Source organism: Theropithecus gelada, chromosome 7b, assembly GCF_003255815.1.
Source record: "Theropithecus gelada isolate Dixy chromosome 7b, Tgel_1.0, whole genome shotgun sequence".
Taxonomy (NCBI): Eukaryota; Metazoa; Chordata; class Mammalia; order Primates; family Cercopithecidae; genus Theropithecus; species Theropithecus gelada.
Genome location: NC_037675.1, coordinates 103,421,479 through 103,441,002, shown reverse-complemented (window position 1 = coordinate 103,441,002; position 19,524 = coordinate 103,421,479). Strand labels below are relative to the sequence as shown.

The 19,524-nt window shown below is 45.8% G+C and overlaps 1 protein-coding gene across 8 annotated transcripts in view; it reads right to left on the bottom strand.

The window, feature by feature from the left end:
- Positions 1-40: 40 nt before the first annotated feature.
- The window catches only part of PPP2R5C (protein phosphatase 2 regulatory subunit B'gamma), a 169,182-nt gene continuing 149,698 nt past the window's right edge, over positions 41-19,524 (bottom strand). For 4 of the 8 annotated variants that reach the window (XM_025391320.1, XM_025391326.1, XM_025391323.1 and 1 more), the window contains 4 exons: positions 17,894-17,995; positions 15,538-15,610; positions 10,167-10,283; positions 41-2,877 (listed from right to left, as the gene is read on the bottom strand). In XM_025391320.1, the coding sequence (XP_025247105.1) occupies positions 2,746-2,877; positions 10,167-10,283; positions 15,538-15,610; positions 17,894-17,995 (424 nt within the window). In that variant the 3' untranslated portion in view covers positions 41-2,745. The remainder of the gene's footprint in view (positions 2,878-10,166; positions 10,284-15,537; positions 15,611-17,893; positions 17,996-19,524) is intronic. The other 4 variants (XM_025391321.1, XM_025391322.1, XM_025391327.1 and 1 more) reach the window with 1 other exon arrangement.

Genomic DNA, 19,524 nt, shown 5'->3' with positions numbered 1-19,524 from the left:
TGCCCAACACCATGGCTAAATTTAGTTTCATGATGAGCAATAAAATTCACATGTTCTTTATTTAGTCCATATGATACACCGTTTTCTTAGTTTTTGAAAATTAGATAAAAGAGCATATTAAATGGCAGGTGTCTGAAGTTTCTCTTGATAAACAAGGTCAAAACAAAAAGTTCTGAATTACAAAATGTTAAAAAATATGTCGGTACTTAACATTTCACTAATGCATAAAGTTACAGGTATTTTCTAAAGAAAAATAATTGTGCCACTTACCTATATTTGCTGTTTCTATGAATTTTTTTATTCTGTACATAGGACATTTTGTACAAAATATGAAGTCTACATTTTTATTACTTATTACCATAAAACAAAGATACAATGTATGTACAATATTAAAAGGAAGCCATACTAAAGCCACACTAAAAAGACACTTGGAATAGTGACATTTCTGATGTACAGATACATTCTGGAAAGAGTGAAGATGCCAAACGCAGAACTTTATGAAGAAAAACAGTCACCGGTTTATTTTCAATGTAATACTTTTGAAATCAGTTTGGTACAGAATAAACAGTCTCTATACAATGATATGGAAGCTGACAATTAGCACAGGAGTCCAAGTACTAACTAGGGAACCTTTAGGAGGCCAGAATATTAAGTAATACTCTTGCCAAAGAAAATTGGTTTCTCTGAAAACTTTTATTTTTCTTTTTGGTGAGTGTTTGTCTTCAATAAAGAGCAGAAAGAAAACCTAGACAAAAAGATGTTCTTACACACTGAGCTTTACACAGTCAACCAAACATTGATATTTTGCTTTTTCCCTAGGGCGAAAAGAGAGTCTTCCCAGAAACCTCTCTCACAAACATACTGAACATCCAAAATCAAGGATATTTGAGAATCTATCAGCTAAAGACGGAAGTTCAAACAATGGTATATCAAAATACATAAGACGCTGCTTTATACAATAAAAAGCACCCTTTTTCCCTCAAAAGGAGAAGGCATCGAAACTGTTTTTTTGAATGATAAGTTTTCAGAATGGTAAAATGGAGAGATACTCGTCAAGTTTCTCAGGAAGTGTTCATCTCACAAAGTGGACTTGTCCACTTTTAGCTGGGGCAGTCTTCCCATTTCATACCTGCACTTGCTCTTAACACAAGAAGTCCCCTCCCCCCAGGTGATTTTCCTCCAAGACACGAGGACAGAAGCATTGCCAGTGGCTTGAAATGACAGCAGTGGGCAGCAGGCACTAGAGCTGCACAAGGAGCAATGTCTGCTTCTCACAATCTTTAAAAGGATACCCGAGACCTCGATGAAAAACCAGATCCTAAAAAAAAAGCCAGATTTTGTCTTTTATGCATCAAGACACTTAACATTAAGTTATATAATCTTATGCCAGAGATGAAAGAAACTAGAATCACGTGTTTAGAATAGCAGTACACATCTCAAGTAGCTTTCAAGCAGGATAAATAAGTCAAAATACTGGCCACCCTGAGAGAAATAAAGAATAGACAAAGCACTAAGTTTAAAGATTTTTCTCCTTGTGCTATTCCATCTAAAAAAGCTCAGTACATGCAAGGAAGTCTGTGGAATACATAGCAGCATTTGAAGACCGATGAAAACTCAGACACTGTATTTTCCTTACGAGGTGTTGATAATGTGAGCTCTTTGCAACAGAAAGAGCCCCACTGAACATCATCCTCGCTGGTGCCTCCTCCAAGCTCTCAGAACCGCGTTGCAGCCTTTGGGGAAGGCAGCGGCACTGCCGGTCCCGTGCAACGCTGTTGTGTTACTTTACGCTCAAAGACAGCTGCAGTTTGCGTTAGGCTAAGAACTGGCTTAACTCAAAGTGATTTGGCTCTAACTTTCCATCGCATGTGGAATTCTTAGAGACTATAATTTTATGAATTCAAGAGCCTTGTTGAAGGGCAACAATGTTTAAGTTGATGGAAATGAAATCTGCAAATAACAATATGAACACATAATTTTTAAACTCCAATTTCTGTCAAGGTAGACAGAGCAAGCTCTTTTAAGATAAATTTCAGAGCAATCTCTTTTAAAATAAATTTCTTCTACAAGCTTACTCCTGGAATCCTGGAGTACCACAGACTTGGAAATATGGCTTTAGGTACACACAAGAGAAGGAGACACGGTATTCATGTCACTCATCAAAGTGAAGAGACCCCTTAGAAAATACCAGCGGTTGAGGATTGTCATTTTCCCAGTACGTTGTGTGAGAACTCGAAAGCAAAGAGCCATTTCACTGAGATTGAAAAACAAACAAACGAGAACTGCTGGCGTAACAATCGCGTGGAAACCATTTCAAAGGCTGTAAAGTCTTAAAAAATAGGTCATACTTTTAAAAGTGTTCCTTTGATTTGGAAAACATTGACGTTATCACAGAACCACCTATGTTAAAAGATCCTAAGTTGCATTTGGGAGAACATGAAGATGAAGGGCAGGGTGCTTTCCTATAGCTCTGACTTTGTGAAATAGTCTGACGTGGACTATGCTGGGGTGGCGACGACACTGTGAGGACACCGTCGTCAACCCGTGGCTCTGCCAGCGGGCTCTGGGAAGTCACCATTGTTTGAACTCCTAATCTCGCGCTGAGGCGGACGCACGTTATTGCCTACAGAACGGGGTCCAAGAAAGCTTTGAGTGTAACTGATTGGTATGGCACAGAAAGTATGTATTTTCTACAGAATCCAGAAAAGAACTGGCGGGCCCAGCCCCGATGCGGCACCCCGGAGGCTAGCGGCCGTCCTGGGAGGCCAGCTCATCAGCCCTGCAGTGAGCTTCCAAGGCTTTCTTGGTGTGGGGGTCCTGAGGCAGCTCGGACTTGCGGCGTGCAAGAGGACGGTCCTTCTTCGGATCTTTCTGTGCCTGGAATTAGAAATGCAATGGCGTTGGCTACAAACTAAGCTATCTGAAAAGCAAGCTTACTTCTGAGGTGGAAGTCAAAGGATAACCTCGAGGCACGTGTGCCTCACCCACTCACTGTCGGCACCCTGGCCACAGGGAAACGGGGTATGTCTTATCATGGAAATTCGCCAAAAATGTCTTGCTACTAAAAATCGTGACTCGTGTGAGGGCCTCTGTGTTCAATACTGGCGTTTTGGTCTTCTGAAATGTGCAGTGCTTATACAAAGGACTCAGTACCTCTAATTTGCAGAATTCATGCATTTTAGTAAATCTCATAAGTAACCTCCTATTTCATAAATGTCATTAAAGCCGTTTCATCGGCATGTCCCCTACAGAAGCATTTCAAGAAGTAGAAATTTCCGGCTGGGCGCGGTCACTCACGCCTGTAATCCCAGCACTTTGGGAGGCCGAGGCGGGTGGATCACGAGGTCAAGAGTTCGAGACCAGCCTGACCAACATAGAGAAACCTCGTCTCTACCAAAAATACAAAAATTAGCTGGGTGTAGTGGTGCATGCCTGTAATCCCAGCTACTTGAGAGGCTGGGGCAGGAGAACTGCTTGAACCCGGGAGGTGGAGGTTGCAGCGAGCCGAGATTGCACCACTGCATTCCAGCCTGGGTGACAGGGCGAGACTCCACCTCAAAAAAAAAAAAAAAAAAGAAGTAGAAATTTCCTTGGAGGCAAAGAAAAAAAAAGAATGAAAAACATATTTAAATTGGATTTCAAACATCTATCAAATTGGAAAAAAAAAAAAACCTCTCTTCTCCAATCCATTGTCTTCGTAAAGTCTAGGAAATTTTGGTTTCACTTAAAAAAAAATTAAGTGAATCCCATTTCTGCATGAGGATTTGGATAACTGTATCTGCAATAAAAGGGAAACTTAATTTGGAGAGTTTACATATCAAAGCATCCATTTCCACGAATAAACACATAATCCAGTTTAAAAGTAGAGACACTGTGTTAATACCAATATTTTGAAACAAAACAATAAACCATCTAAATCACCCAAACATGATGTATATGCCAGACGACTTGATGGCCAGTTAGTTAGAAACTTCTCTGGATAAAGCTTCTTAATCAGAGTTAAGTCTTCCTTTTTGTTCAGTGTATTCAAAGAGACTAAGTTACTTTGGTGGTACGTCTAGCAGACAAAATTTAAGTCAATCATTTGACAACAGAAAGAACACAAGCCTCACAGATTCCAGATGTCTGATTTTGGTATGGATGTAAAATACATTTTCCTTCGCTTTGATGAAAAATTCAAGGATCTGCAGAAGTCCTGAATGAAAAGTTCAAATTTTTGCTAAGTGTTTCCCAGCAGGGTTCTCTGCAAATGTATCGATGAAAACAGCAATCATGTCAAGGTTTAAAAAGAATTTTGTGTCACATCACTTTAGGATGATTTCTAGAAATGTTATTGGAATATTCACATTGACTCATGGTAGGGGCAGGACTTTGGATTTTTTTCCCCCTGGAAACCAGCGTGAGGGCTTTGGGAGAACCTTCCACTTCTGGAGATGGTGAAGGTCACTCACGGTCCCCTCACCCGTCACGGTACTTGTGAGAGTGTGTTAGTGTGTGAGGATGCAGAGCATGTCTACCTTCAACCCATGAGAAACTCAGAGGTGAAATCCTACCCTGAATTTTATGCCCATTCTATGTGGATCTCTAAAACAAAGTAAAGCAAAACAAAACCAAGATTTTTATATACTTAAAATATGTAATTACAGCTGCAATAGGCACTCCAAAGAGAAGAAACATTTTCCTAGAAAAAGGCAACAGTAAAAAGCTTGGAGCTGGAACCAGTGAATGCAAACTGAGAACACACACATGACCCCAGAACTTCTGAAAGGACAGAAAACCGGTGGACATATCTGGGCCTTTCTGCTTAGACATTTTAAATTGAACTGATGTGCAAAGCAGAGAATAATTTTACTATCCACAAGGCAAAAAAATGAGGACAGGAGGCAGGGAGAAGACAGCACGCAGACGGTGGGCGAGGAAGGGCCGGCGGAGGGGATGTGCAGGTGAACATGCTGGCAAGGGCGGAGTGGACCGCGGGAGACACAGGTCAGTGAGAGGCGGCCTCTCTTCTGCAGCCCACGGGCAGACCCGGAAGGCTCAGTGTAAACCCTAAGTGCTGAAAGAACACCAGGGGTTGGGCATACATGGCTATGCAAGTTTTCTTCCTCTTTAAAGGTGTACATTCAAACTTTACTACTTAATTTGGGATAGAAATAATCAACATTTCTTAAGGGACCAAATTTCTTAAAAAAAATTTTTTTTTAAAAATTAGAGACAGGGTCTTTGTCACCCAGGCTGGAATGCAGTGGCGTGATTACAGCTCACTGTTGCCTCGAACTCCTGGGCTTAAGGGATCCTCCTGCCTCAGTCTCCTGAGTGGCTAGGACTACAGGCATACACCACATGGTTGGCTAATTTTTTTTTTTCTAGAGATGAGGTCTTGCTGTGTTGCCCAGGCTGGTCTCAAACTCCTGGCCTCCTGGGTTCAAGTGATTCTCCTGCCTCAGCCTCCCAAATAGCTGGGATTACAGGCGCCCACCACCACGTCCGGTTAATTTTTTGTTATTTAGTAGAAGCGGGGTTTCACCATGTTGGTCAGGCTGGTCTCGAACTCCTGACCTCAGGTGATCCGCCCACCTCGGCCTCCCAAAGTGCTGGGATTACAGGCGTGTGCCATTGTGCTCGGCCTCCCAGTCGCCAAATTTCTTTGTTTTGACCATCACAAGCTGGAATGACATGGACAAAAGGGAAAATACTTCATGTACATGTTAACTCATCAGTTCTTTTCCTGGAGAACAGGCCTTCCATGTGCTCTATGCGCTGGATAATGAGTACCTGCACTGACCACCTTCCGTCTCTCTACACCTTCCTTACTTGCATGGTTGGTGATGCTTTTCTCCCGACCAACTGTTAAAAATGAGAATTGCAAACATTTTAAATGTCTGTGATATAAATGCCATTCACATGATATGTGCTAGTTTTCTTTGAATGTTCTGACTAGGGTTATACTAGTTTCTTGAAGGAAACGTAAATAAAGGATAGGTAAATACATGGTTGATTTCTCCACAAAAATCCAGCCTACTCCATCCATCAGCATCAGAGCCTGCTTCCCTCTCTCCAGCTATTCCTTCAACCACCTCTCACACCAGTCCCAAGCCAACCCTCACGTCATCTCAGAGAAATGTGAAATTATTTTGGAAAAATAAAGTTAGCTGAAAATAAAATTAAAAGGGCACTGAATATCTTCAAATGACTATATATAAAAACCAAAAAAGCTTAATTTTTAGCTATAATTTCTTATGTCAATTTGGTCACCAAATTGTGCATATACATTTTTCCTGCATCCTGGTACCTTTTTTTTTTTTTTTTTTTTTGAGACGGAGTCTCACTCTGTCGCCCAGGCTGGAGTGCAGTGGCCGGATCTCAGCTCACTGCAAGCTCCGCCTCCCGGGTTCACGCCATTCTCCGGCCTCAGCCTCCCGAGTAGCTGGGACTACAGGCGCCCGCCATCTCGCCCGGCTATTTTTTGTATTTCTTAGTAGAGACGGGGTTTCACTGTGTTCGCCAGGATGGTCTCGATCTCCTGACCTCGTGATCCGCCCATCTCGGCCTCCCAAAGTGCTGGGATTACAGGCTTGAGCCACCGCGCCCGGCCCCTTTTTTTTTTTTTTTAAAGAAAGTTTTGAGAGTCTGAGTCTGGCTCTGCCACCCAGGCTGGAGGGCAGTGGTGCGATCATAGCTCACTGCAGCCTTGAACTGGTACCTTCTTTTTGCTTTAACAATAGTGCTTTTCAGAATTTTAGGAAAACCACTCCAAACATTTTTCAACTTAAGAAAAGTTTATTGGCTGGGTGTGGTGGGCTCACGCCTGTAATCCCAGCACTTTGGGAGGCCGAGGCAGGCAGATCACTTGAGACCAGGAGTTTGAGACCAGCCTAGCCAACATGGTAAAACTGTCTCTGCTAAAAATACAAAAATCAGCTGAATGTGGTGGTGCCGGTAGTCACCGCTACTTGGGAGGCTGAGGTGGGCAGATTGCTTGAGTCCAGGAGGCCGAGGCTGCAGTGAGCCAAGACTGCCACTGCATTCCAGCCTGGGTGTCAGAGCAAGACCCTGTCTCTCAAAAGAAAAAAAAAAAAAAAAAAAAAAGGAGTAGAATTTATCATTTCAAATATTATACCTAGACACTGCACTCCATAAATACCTTCATCTGGATATGTTGAATTCAACTGATTCAACTGATCCACAGAAATCTACGAGGAGTCAGGCCAGGCACAGGGCCTCACACCTGTAATCTCAGCACTTCAGGAGGCTGAGGTAGGAGGATTGCTTGAGCCCAGGAGGTTGAGGCTGCAGTGTGCTGTGATTGCTGTGATCGTGCCACTGCACTCCAGCCTGGGTGACACAGTGAGAACCTGTCTCCAAAAACAAACAAACAAAAACTATAAGAGGTCTTGGAATTGCATAGTGTTATTAGTCTTCCAACTTCATTCTTTTTCACAGTTGTTTTGGCTATTCTACATCCTTTGCATTTCCATGTGAATTTTAGAATTAGCTTTCTCAATTTCTTGAGGATAAAAAGCCTGCTGAGATTCTAATGGAGAGTATGTTAATTTGGGGAAAACTGACATCTCAATGATACTGAGTCTTGACTCAGGAACATAATTCATAGCGATCTAAGGATGAGGTGAGGGAATCACTGTTGTAAGAATGTCAGTCACACAGGAAACCCGGTGACAGAACACAATGGCAAGAACTGTGAAAACAAGGAAGCAGACATGCTACAGAAGTTCTCCAACAACTGTCCTGCCTGTGTGTGTATTTAGAACTAGACAAGTGGATGGCCACAGGACCTGTTCCTTCCTGTCACCGTATAAGGTAACCCTCCCAGGAGGGGACGTGCCCCTTTCCAAGGGCAGTGGACAGACCGAGCAGCTGGAAGTTCCGGGGCCCTGAAAATCACACAGATACTAGGGCTGACTTTCAAACGCAGGACAGAATGCTATTTTGGTTTGCATTCTTGATCAAGTTCTTGGTCTACTACAGAGCAGGACCTAAATTGCAAATATGTACATACCTTTCAGGTACATTACATTTTGGACATAGTTTATTCTTTGTCTAGCTTTAATTCTAACCTAAGTCAAAGGCTACACCAAAAAGAAAAATTCCCTAACTCTAAGCTATTTAATGTGTAAGAATCGTTTTTTTGTTTTTTTTTTTTTAAACCGGAGTTTTGCTTTTGTTATCCAGGCTGGAGTGCAATGGTGCGATCTTGGCTCATTGCAACCTCCACCTCCCAGGTTCAAGCGATTCTCCTGCCTCAGCCTCCCAAGTAGTTGGGATTACAGGCACCTGCCACCACGCCTGGCTAATTTTTGTATTTTTTAGTAGAGACAGGGTTTCACCATCTTGGCCAGGCTTGTTTCGAACTCCTGAGCACAGGTGATCCGTCTGCCTTGGCCTCCCAAAGTGCTGGGATTACAGGCATGAGCCAGCACACCCGGCCAAGAACTGGCTTTTTAACTGTGTATAGCCTCGTGTCTTAACACTAACTGTGATTTCCTTCTGTGTGCAGTAACAAGATCAGCTTACAAGTCTTTAGCAAATTTGAAGCCACAAAATCAAAATGGCAAAAAGGTGACCTTAAATCCCTGAGTTAAAAAAAATATCAAGAAGGGAGAACATTAACACTCCCACAAAGAGAGAAATATACACAGATTTTCATATTTGTGATGAAATCTATTCATTGCTAAGAACATTCATTGTGAGGAAAGTATGGAATCCAACTGAATTAGATAGAATATTAGTTACTGATGTTCGGAGTGTTCAGTGGGCTTTTCCACTGTATTTCTAGTACTTTCAGGCTTTGATGAGCTAAAAGCAGCATTCAGTCATCTATTTTGCTCTTAACCTGAGTTGAGGAATTAGAGGGGCAGAAGAGACCAATGACCGTGGCTACCGTGGGGGCTTGGCACCACGAGCCCCTTCCTGTGCAACTCCAAGAAAGCAGCCGGGACCAGTGCAGCCCCACTGGGATATGGCGCCAGCCATGTGCTAATTCCCCATCTTCTAGGAGTCACATTCAAAATGTAAAAAAAAAATGGGGGGCATTCATTTAAATAATGTATTTTATTTAATCTAGTAAAGGAATAAAAGAATGGCCACTCCACAGGCAGGGTGCCTACTTTCACTTTTCACCTCAGAATTTTAGAACAGGATGTCTTCAGGAATTATTTCCCTGGTCAAAAAGAGGTTCAAGTTTCTCAGGGAGAAAGGCCAATGTCTCCAGACCACTTGGGACTCCTTTTTTAGTTTACAGGCATTTGAAACAGGGAGGGATGCTCAGGGAAACACAGCAGTTGAAAGGCTCCTTGAACTCAAGCAGGAACTGAGTAAGTTGTCCTAAGTGTCTACAGGCCCAGTTGAGGAATAAGAGTGGTAGGAGGCTCTCTTTGAATCGGGGTGATCTACATGTTTATTCCACAACAAAGGAAAGAAAACCACTCGAGCAGGGCTGTTACCTGAGCTGGCCTGTGACATAAGCACTGAAAGACAGTGCCCAGGAGGGGGTGAGGGGGGCGAGGGGGGCGAGGGGGGCGAAGGGGGCAAGGGGGAGGGGGGCGAGAGGATCGAGGGGGATGAGGGGGGTGGGGGGGAAGGGGGCAGGAGCAAGGGTGGTAAGGAGGCAAGGGGGTGAGGGGGAGGAGGGGGGGCGAGGGGGCAAGGCGGCAAGGGTGGTGAGGGGGCAAGGGGGGAGGGGGCAAGGGGCATGCGGAGGGCGAGGGGGGTGAGGGGGGCAAGGGGCATGAGGTGTCCTGGGGAAGGGGTTGTTAGCACCTGCTGTGAAGAGCTAAAAGGGAGCATCTCTGGGCCAAAGCAGAAGCCAGAGGGCTGTGAAGAAAAAAGCGAGGGGTGGATATGGCTGTGAAGCTTTCGATTTTGCTGGCGTTAACATTTAAAGAATAGTTAAGAGTTGGGATTACTACTACTGTTAGTAAATGGAGATACAAAACTTAGGCACATACTTAATCCTTAAAAACTGTTTCTAGTAATTTGATCACTAAGATCTATAGATACAATATTTCCTATAAGGCTAGCAAAATTTAATTTTTGATTTCAGCTTAAACAGAAGGCACTGATGCAAATCACATCGCCTACCAAAAGTATGTGCATTTCTTAAGCAATTATCTGTCATGGGCGCCCAGCTGAGCTCAGTGCACTTTTACCTGATGAGCCTCGTCCTTCACTGTCTTTCTCAGCATCTGCACATCTTCAAATAAAGGCCCATCTGTCTCCATTGCAACCGGAATGCTCACGGTGCTGGCTTGACTATACACTGTGTACTGCAATGCAAAGTGTGGAGTCACTGTGTTAGGTGCCCAGGCTCTGAACTCCAAGCTTCTCATCCTGGCCGGGGACGCATCTCCCCTGCCACCCCCCCAGGGCCCTCTCCCGCACGAAGCTCACTCAGTGGGACACTCGCCTACACTTGCAACACGACGCGCCTTGCTGACTTCTGAAACCAGAAAGCACTCAGTGGAGACAGCAAAGCAGCTGGTCCCCTCCTGGCCCCTCTGCACCTGATGGACAGTGACCCATACCCTGGCCCACACCCCACAGCCTCTGCAGTTCTGACCACGTGAGCAGCCAAGCGCGAGGGCGCGCCCTGGGCTCGGTGGCGGGAGCTGTCTCACCGCTGGAACCCTCACCTCTGGCCGCCCATTCTTTGCCAGCGACCTCCAACCTCATGATTCTCTTCCCTTTCCTCTCACGATCATGTCCTCTCATCAAGGCAGCTGGCATGGTTCTCTCTCCCCTTTATCCCATTTTCCCGGCTTGCTTATGAAACCCTCTCATCACATCCTGGGTGACTTGCTCTCCACCAAAACAAACACAGCCTGGGTGAGCCTGACGTTCCCTCTCCGTTCACTACGGGTGGCCCTGGGACTTCTTCACTCTCCCTGTGCTCTGGATGGAAATGCAGATGGCTCAGCCTGCAGTCACTGGGCCCGGCTGACTCCGCTTCCATGAGTGTAGTGCAGGGGTAAGGTCACCCTGAAGTTTCCATGAGACAGGGTGTGCGGGACAGCATGACTGTGACGAGCGTCTGCTCGCTTTGAGGGCACAGGCGGAGGAAGCGGCACCTGTGTCTGCTGTGAGCGGGGCGCCTGTTTGTCCTGCATGGTCGTGTGTGTGCTGCCACCCTCACCTGGCTGATGGGGGAACTGGGACATGGAGGGGCTGGTAGCTTGCTCAGGGCCTCTGAGCTCAGGAGAGGGGAGCGGGGGTTGCTGCCCAGGCTGCTCTCATCCACACCCCTCCATTCTCTGCCCAGAGAGTCCCACAGCTTCGGCCTCTTTCAGGCTGCACCCCCGTCACAGCAGCGCCCTCCTGCCGACCTGCTTCACCCCTGCCCCTCACACCCGGCCAGCCCAGAGCAGCTCTGTTCTCAGCCACCGTCCGGTGTCGGCCCTCACCTCTGATGGAGCCTCCTCTGGCATGAGGCCTATGGGTGCCCTGTGGCTGCTAAGCCCTTCCCGGCCTTGCCTCACTGGACCTCTCTGAGGAATGAAGACCGTGAACGCCATTATTCAGCCCTGAACCTGCACCCTCTTGGTCTCTGTGACCCCAGCCTCTCCTCCAGGCATCTTGGGCTCCTTCCTCTGTGGGCCGTCTTCAGCCTTTTCCCAACCCCCTGCCCCTCCTCATTCACCCCGGCTTCCATGCCTCCAGGCCTAGGCCCTGCTGCTCAACTCTGGACCCACCTGGCTTCCCCTTCCTCCCAAAACAGCCGGGGCGCACACCTTCGGCTGGGTTCCTTCCTCGAATGCCAGTCGGACCAGGTCCTCAGCGCCCTGTGCCTTCACTCCCACAGTTCCGCCCAGCACCACGATCTCCACACATCTCCACACGCGTCCCCTACCCCAACGGCCCCAGCACTCCGTCCATGCTGCGCCAGAAGAGCTTGCAAAAATGCAAGTCGGGCTGGGCCATGTTGCCCTTATGGCTCTTTAATATCTGCTCACATTTTGAGGGAATTCTGCTCCCTCTCCACCCTCACCTCTCAGCACATCACACCAGCCCTCCCCATAACTGACACCCCACCAGGGCCAACACTTGCCACCCACCATGTCCCTGCTTTTCTCTACCTCTGCCGCGGGCACCTTCCCTCAAGTCTGACTGGGTGACCCCCTCAGTCAAACCAAGAGGCCAGGCCCCGTACTGTGTGTGTCTTTCTTTAGAGATGGGAACGAATAAGCCGGTCCTGCCATCTCCAGCACACTCCCCCCGGTGTCTTCTTAATACAATCTCATCATCTGAGCTGAATTCACCTGCCTCTCCTAATGGACTGTAAGCTCCCTGAGGCTGGGGGCTATGTCTTGTTCTCATCTTTGTGTCCTTAGAACCACAATTCAGGACACAGCACCTTGTCCTCGAGGGGGCTCACAGTCAGGTGGGGAGATACAGAAACCTAAGTGGCTGCAAGACTCCTGAGACTTGCGGGGACTGTTTCACACCAGCACTTCTAGAGCTTCTGACTACTCCAGGCGACAAGCAGTGCTTTCCACGGGACCCACCAACAGCCCTTGCTTGGAGTTTGGTTCACTTGGAGTTTGTCCTTGGGGCAAAGGACAGTGTCCCCACACGAGAATGCCACCAGATGTTCACAGCAAAATAAACCTTACATAGCGGGCACCGGCAGGAGAGGGTTCCGACTAGGAATAAAAATCTTCACTGAAGGCCGGGTGTGGTGGCTCACACCTGTAATCCCAGCACCTTGGGAGGCCGAGGTGGGTAGATCACAAGGTCAGGAGTTCGAGACCAGCCTGGCCAACATAGTGAAACCCTGTCTCTACTAAAAATACAAAAATTAGCCAGGCGTGGTGGCGGGCACCTGTAGTCCCAGCATACTCGGGAGGCTGAGGCAGGAGAATTGCTTGAACCCAGGAGGCGGAGGTTGTGGTGAGCTGAGATCACACCACTGCACTCCAGCCTGGGCGACAGAGCAAGACTCCGTCTCAAACAAAACAAAAGAAAAACCTTCACTGAGGTGCGTTCCTCACATGAGCTCCTCTCTCAAAGCAAAGGCAGGCATCCATCCCAACCCTGCCCTAGGCCGCTCACGGCAGTTTTGGTCGTTGCAAACACTGAGCCACAGCTACTCTGAGTTCACAGAAGTACCTGACTTCATTTCATACGGTTCCCACAAAAGCTGGGGTAAGTGAGTAGTAAAATATTATACGGCCCCTTTTGATAGATTAGGAGAAACACATTTATGTTAGACACTGCCAATATTTCATGATTTTAGAAAATTAAATCATGTGTGACATTAAAAACCCCAACAAAGCTGCCACAACTGCTCAAACAAGATGCAGTCTTGAGGGCACCGCAGCCTTCCCGGGTCCCCAACGCCTGCTGGGTACGTGCTGTCACGCGTTTGAGTGGATGAAGGCTCAGTCTGCAAGGACGGGGGGCATGGGGGAACACACAGGGAGTCCCTGGGAACCCACCTTAAAAACAAAGCCCGCAAGCCCATTCTCCACAGGCAGATCTGAGATGGAAAACCAAACTTTGAAAACCTGTTTTCACTACAGAAATAAACAGACTGTATTATCCACAAAATTGGTGACTTTTTGTTGCTGTTATAATGCGAAGCAGTGATGAGAATTTAGAGATTTTCTCCTGAGAATGAGAAGCAAGTACGAGGCCAGAGTTTCCAGCTCTGAGGTATTGACCCATGAAGTATTTTCTGTTTTGGAGACCATGTGCCATGCAACTAGAGCATGTGGATGAGACTCATGGGGACTGTGTCACAGATGGTGTCAACACAGAGATGAGGACAAGGCAGGGCTAAGCTCCCAGCATCACAGTTCATCAAAGCTCCTAGGCAAAACCACGGCATGCCTGCCATCACCACAGACGTTTGTAAAGAGAGCAACCAAAAAGCATACATAAAGTTACTTGAGAACATTCAGCAAAAGTTGAGAAAAAGAAAAAAGAGAGCAATACGTATTTCGGAAGAAACACTGGTTATGTACAGTATGTATGGGAGTGAAACTGGGCCATGTTTGTCAATACAAACAACCAGCTCTTGATTTGTAATGTAACGATTTTGTGCAATTTTTTCAATAAGCTATTTCTATATTCTAGGTACATAAAATCAGACCTTCTGATTCGCGCGCGCGCGCGCGCGCGCGTGTGTGTGTGTGTATTCATTTCTCACATGTTTTTGAGGCTATTGATTTCAACTGCATGTGTGCTGAGGTCCTTGACAATCCTGAGGACTGTCAGCACCTACTTTGTCTGTGGCTCTTCAGAACAAAGCAAGACAGGCACCGTAGCGCCAGGCAGGGCTGGGCCTTATAAACTTGCCCAGGTTTATAGTGTTACCATGTTTTAAACAAGTATCAGTATTTTAAGCACACTTTAAACATACATTCAATTCATTAAAGTAGATGCCTATAGCTATGTACCTCAATTAAGGACCATACAGTTTTAGACAGTAATCTTAAAACAGCATTTGTATGTCAGTGCGAATAAATACTGCTAGAAGAATGTTGGCTACCGGTTTTAGGTGGACTCAAGGGCTCACTATTAGAAATGTCATTCAGTTTTCCTGATCTGAGTTTCTTGATTGTAGTTTTATCAGAATATACAAACCAATATGTTGTTATATAGGTAAATATATACTTTTAACTTTATATTCATGTATAACTTTTTATTAAATGTCAGAGAAATTTAAAAACCAACTTAGATAACTGCGCACATCTCTCGCTAAAAGAAACACATTGTCTGGTAAAATCTTTTCTGGAGAGTTGAAGGAAAGCTTGAGAATTCTTAGAGTGGCAAAGATTCAGACAAAAGATTTTCTGAAAAAGATTTTCTTTTTAAGAGGCACTGTTATAATTAGGCACACAGAACATGAAGAAACAACTGTCATAATGCTCTAAGCATTTAGACCAGTGTACATCAAACCCAAAGACCATGACACCGGCAAGCCCTCCCGGACCCCAGCAGCCCCGGCAGCCCCGGGACGTCTGGCCGTCGGCGCGGACTCACCAGAGCACACTGGCACCCGCTGCTGGGGAGGGAAGGAGGGTTAGCTGCTAACGTGGCAGAATACAGCTAATTTTTAATGATAAAAGGCTGGGCTTACAGAAACCTCATACAAAGAAGAAGACATCAAAACGTCATACTTACTCTATTTTCAATCTAACTTCCTTTCTTTTAGAAATAATTTCATATGAAAAAGAAAGGGAAATGCTGTTTGAGCGACAGCATCTATGACATTTGAGAGAGGAAGCATAGTCTTGGACTGTATTCGAGTTTTCTTTTTACCACAGTATATTAATCAGATTCAGATCTTATTTAAAAAGCAGAGAAAAAAAGTCAATTCTGTGGTAAAAACGATATGGGGCAAAATAAGTACTTGTACAAGAGGAGGGTTACAAAGTTTAAAAGTACTTTTTATTGCAGACATTTTCATATACAACGTTAGTGAAATCACGTCCCCCCGCCATGGTGAAGACATATATTCCTATCTTATAAAAACATTCAAGTAACCCTGGGCGTTTTCATGTTACTCTTTTTTAGTACCTGGGGATTGGCTTTGGCTAGATTTTCTATTTTAACCCATGCTTCTTCCCGTTCTTTCATTTTTAGCTTCTCTCTGAAAAACAGTAAAATGTCATCTGTGTTAGAGATGAATCAGACACAAGAACACGCTGAAGGGGCGAAGGCACAGGCATGTTGGGCACAGCCAGTGGCTCCTCCCGCAGCCCCTCCGCTCCATCTCCCCACACTGCACAGTGCTCAGCACAGCATGAAGAATGAACCGAGATTTAAACATGAGAAAATATCAGAACATTTAACATGACCAAGAATTGGAATTCTTAAAAGAAATCTAATCTAAGTAAGTCTTATGTCTCCATCCTTGCCCTTCCCCTGGTCGGTTGTTTCTTCATGGGACCTACATACTTCGATGAGAAGCTCATATATCCACTGAAGAAACGAGACTGCAGGACAGTGTAAAGCGACCAGTGTCAAAGCAGCCAGTATTCCCATTCCTACAATATTAAAAAGGAAACGTCTTAAGAGCCAGGAGACCTGGGTTGTTGACTGACTCCACTGCGATAGGCACGTGACTTTCAGTCAATCACTTAACTTGGATCCAAGTCTTTTTTTTTTTTTTTTTTTTTTTTTTTTGCGACAGAGCCTCACTCTGTCGCCCAGACTGGAGTGCAGTAGCGTGATCTCAGCTCACTACAACCTCCACCTCCCAGGCTCAAGCGATTCTCCTGCCTCAGCCTCCTGAGTAGCTGGGATTACAGGCGCACGCCACGACCGCCCAGCTATTTTTTGTAGTTTTAGTAGAGGCGGGGTTTCACCATGTTGGCCAGGATGGTCTCGAACTCCTGACCTCAAATGATCCACCTGCCATGACCTCCCAAAGTGCTGGGATTACAGGTGTGAGCCACTGCGCCCGGCCAGGATCCAAGCTTTTTAACCCAGAAAATGTACTACACAACCTTTAAGGTCCTGTTGGGAAAGCTGTGGGATTCCATGAGAGGAGGATCCGCCGTCAGAAGGCCCTGCTGCTTGTGTGCTTCCCACCTGCACACCGCTCTGAGCGCTGAGATGAGAACGGACCACGCAGCTGGCAGCTCTAGAGGAGTGGCTGGCCTGTCTCCCCGGCCCTTTCCTGAGGGATCCGTCATCTCTCACGCTCTATGGTTCACTTAGGTGTATTCTGCTTTTTTTCCCCCACACTACCCAGAATATAAACCCCAAAAGGGCAAGGATTGGCCGGGCGCGGTGGCTCAAGCCTGTAATCCCAGCACTTTGGGAGGCCGAGACGGGCGGATCACGAGGTCAGGAGATCGAGACCATCCTGGCTAACACGGTGAAACCCCGTCTCTATTAAGAAATACAAAAAACTAGCCGGGCGAGGTGGCGGGCGCCTGTAGTCCCAGCTACTCGGGAGGCTGAGGCCGGAGAATGGCGTCAACCCGGGAGGCGGAGCTTGCAGTGAGCTGAGATCCGGCCACTGCACTCCAGCCTGGGTGACAGAGTGAGACTCCGCCTCAAAAAAAAAAAAAAAAAAAAAAAAAAAGGGCAAGGATTTTTGTGGGTTTTATTCATTGCTATATTGCCAGAATCTAAAACAGGGCCTGGTGTACAGGTAAATATTCACGTATTTGTCTAAGGAATGACTAAATGGCAGTTGTTTCATATATATATACACATATACATACGCACATATATACACAGCGTATTTTGAATTACATTCGTGCAAAGCTTATCTACCTTAGCCAGTTAAGTGACAAGCAAAAAATAAAATCTGCCAATAGTCCATACTCAACTTGGAAGAAGACCTCCAACAACTATTTAATCACATTATGACTTGCACAGCCTAGGGACGAAGTACTTTGCCACTTAGATCATCCCTGGACACATGTGGGCTCAAAGACATGAGGGCAGGACCCTGATTTTGCAAAGGACAGACTAGATTCCAGAGAACGCCCACATTACTGAGTTAATTAAATCAGAATAAAGCTACATTGAAATGAAGATTCCTGCTCTCTTGTATAAACCTCACAGGATATAATTCAAATCCCTGCCTTATAAACATGAAAATGGACTACACATTATAGCCTTTAAGCCCAATATAGCCAAGAAAAGAAAAAATTCTGAATGTTAGATTCTTGCCTACATAAGCACTTATTGCAAAGATGATTAATCTGGCAATACAAGGGGGGAGAACTGCTAACTTTAGACACCGTTCTTTCAAAATACGTTATCATAACACAGTTTTAATTTGCTCTCCAAGTATGAGAGGCCTGGTTTTGCTTTCGAGTGAAGAATAACGTTTTAGGACAAAACAGTGGAAGAGGTTTACTTAGGATTAAGAAAAAAATCCTGGAAACAGTAATTTGTGAAAGGAACAACTCACTTTAGTTTCTCTGCTTTGAACTGTTGTGTACAGTCATCAAATAGCTTTTGGTTCATCTCCATGAAGAGCTTCAGGGCGTTGTATATCAAGCCATGTATTGTCCTGTAAAGAAAACGGCACGGTGAGCCTGGGAGCACGTGTTCCTGCTGAGCCCTCGCCTCTCCACACTCAGGCTGCTCCATATTCCAACAGTCCCACATTGCACAGGTTTCCCAAGCTCTAAAAGGCAAGGCCTGCTCATTCCCAGTTATTCATTTTCTGACAGTCAGCCACGCATCCGGAGACTTTCTTCAGCGTGGCTCTCACACAGCCACGGAGGCCACTCCACTTACTGTCTCCGGCTGACAGTGGCCAAAACCCACCTTGCTCAGAAACTGAACTAAAAACATTAAAACCTGAACAAATATAATTAAGACAAAATTATAAAGAGGACAATGATGGCAATACTTTATTTCCTATAAATGTCAGTTTCTTTTCAGCTTATTCCCTGAGGACAGAAAAATTAATTTTAATAATGCCAACACAGAGCTTTGAAAGAGAAAATAAAATTAGCATAAAACAGCTTAATCAATGCTTAGTTCTCAGGCTCTGACACACATGGAGAGGGAAAGAGGCCAAACTGTCCCAGCTGAGCCTCTAGGTGACTCTAGTCCTAGCTGCCATCGGACTGCAGCCACATAAGAGCCCCGATCCCCCAGTAGACACCAGCGAAAGCCTGCACAGCAGAGCCTGCTCGGCCCGTAGGATTGTGAGCAATAATTGCCAGTAGCTAAAAAACAAATACCAAAAAACCTAACCCTCAAATCATAATTACTTCTTAATCCACTTTTTAACAAAACCCAAATCATACTTAGAAAACACTTAAAAGAACATTTTTTTCTTTGCAATGGGCAGGGATTGAGTCAGTTATGGATTGTGCTGACTTTCATACCACACTAAACCACACACAAGAAACACGGCGACGCTCCAGGGGCTTCTGTTGCCATTGTTGCGCTCAATTAAAAAAAAAAAAATCAATGCAAGCCAGGCGTGGTGGCTCACGCCTGTGGTCCTAGCACGGTGGGAGGCTGAGGCTGGTGGATCACTTGAGGTCAGGAGCTCAAGACCAGCCTGGCCAACACGGTGAAACCCCGTCTCTACTACAAATGCAAAAATTAGCCAGGAGTGGTGGCTCGTGTCTGTAGTCCCAGCTACTTGGGAGGCTGAGGCATGAGAATCACTTGAACCTGGGAGGCAAAGGCTACAGTGAGCTGAGATTGTGCCATTGCACTCCAGCCTGGGCAGCGACAGAGCAAGACTCCATCTCAAAAATAAATAAACAAACAAACAAACTAATGCTACAAAGAACAGGCTGTTGAGGGTGGATGTGCTGCACTAAAAACTACAACCACCACGCTATGGCCACCAGGGTCTTGGCTGCTGTTTCCACTGCTGTCAGCACGGCTGCTGGCCCTACAGACACTAAGCGACAGCAAATGCTTCCTCGGTGCCTATCATAAGCCAGGTACTTTATGCATTTTAACTGTATTGTAATCCTCCAAGTGAAGATTGTTGCAAGGTAAAGCACTTTACTTTCTCAGTTTTTCCGGCTGAGAAAGATCTGGTGGGAGCTAACTTCCCTGGGTAGCTGG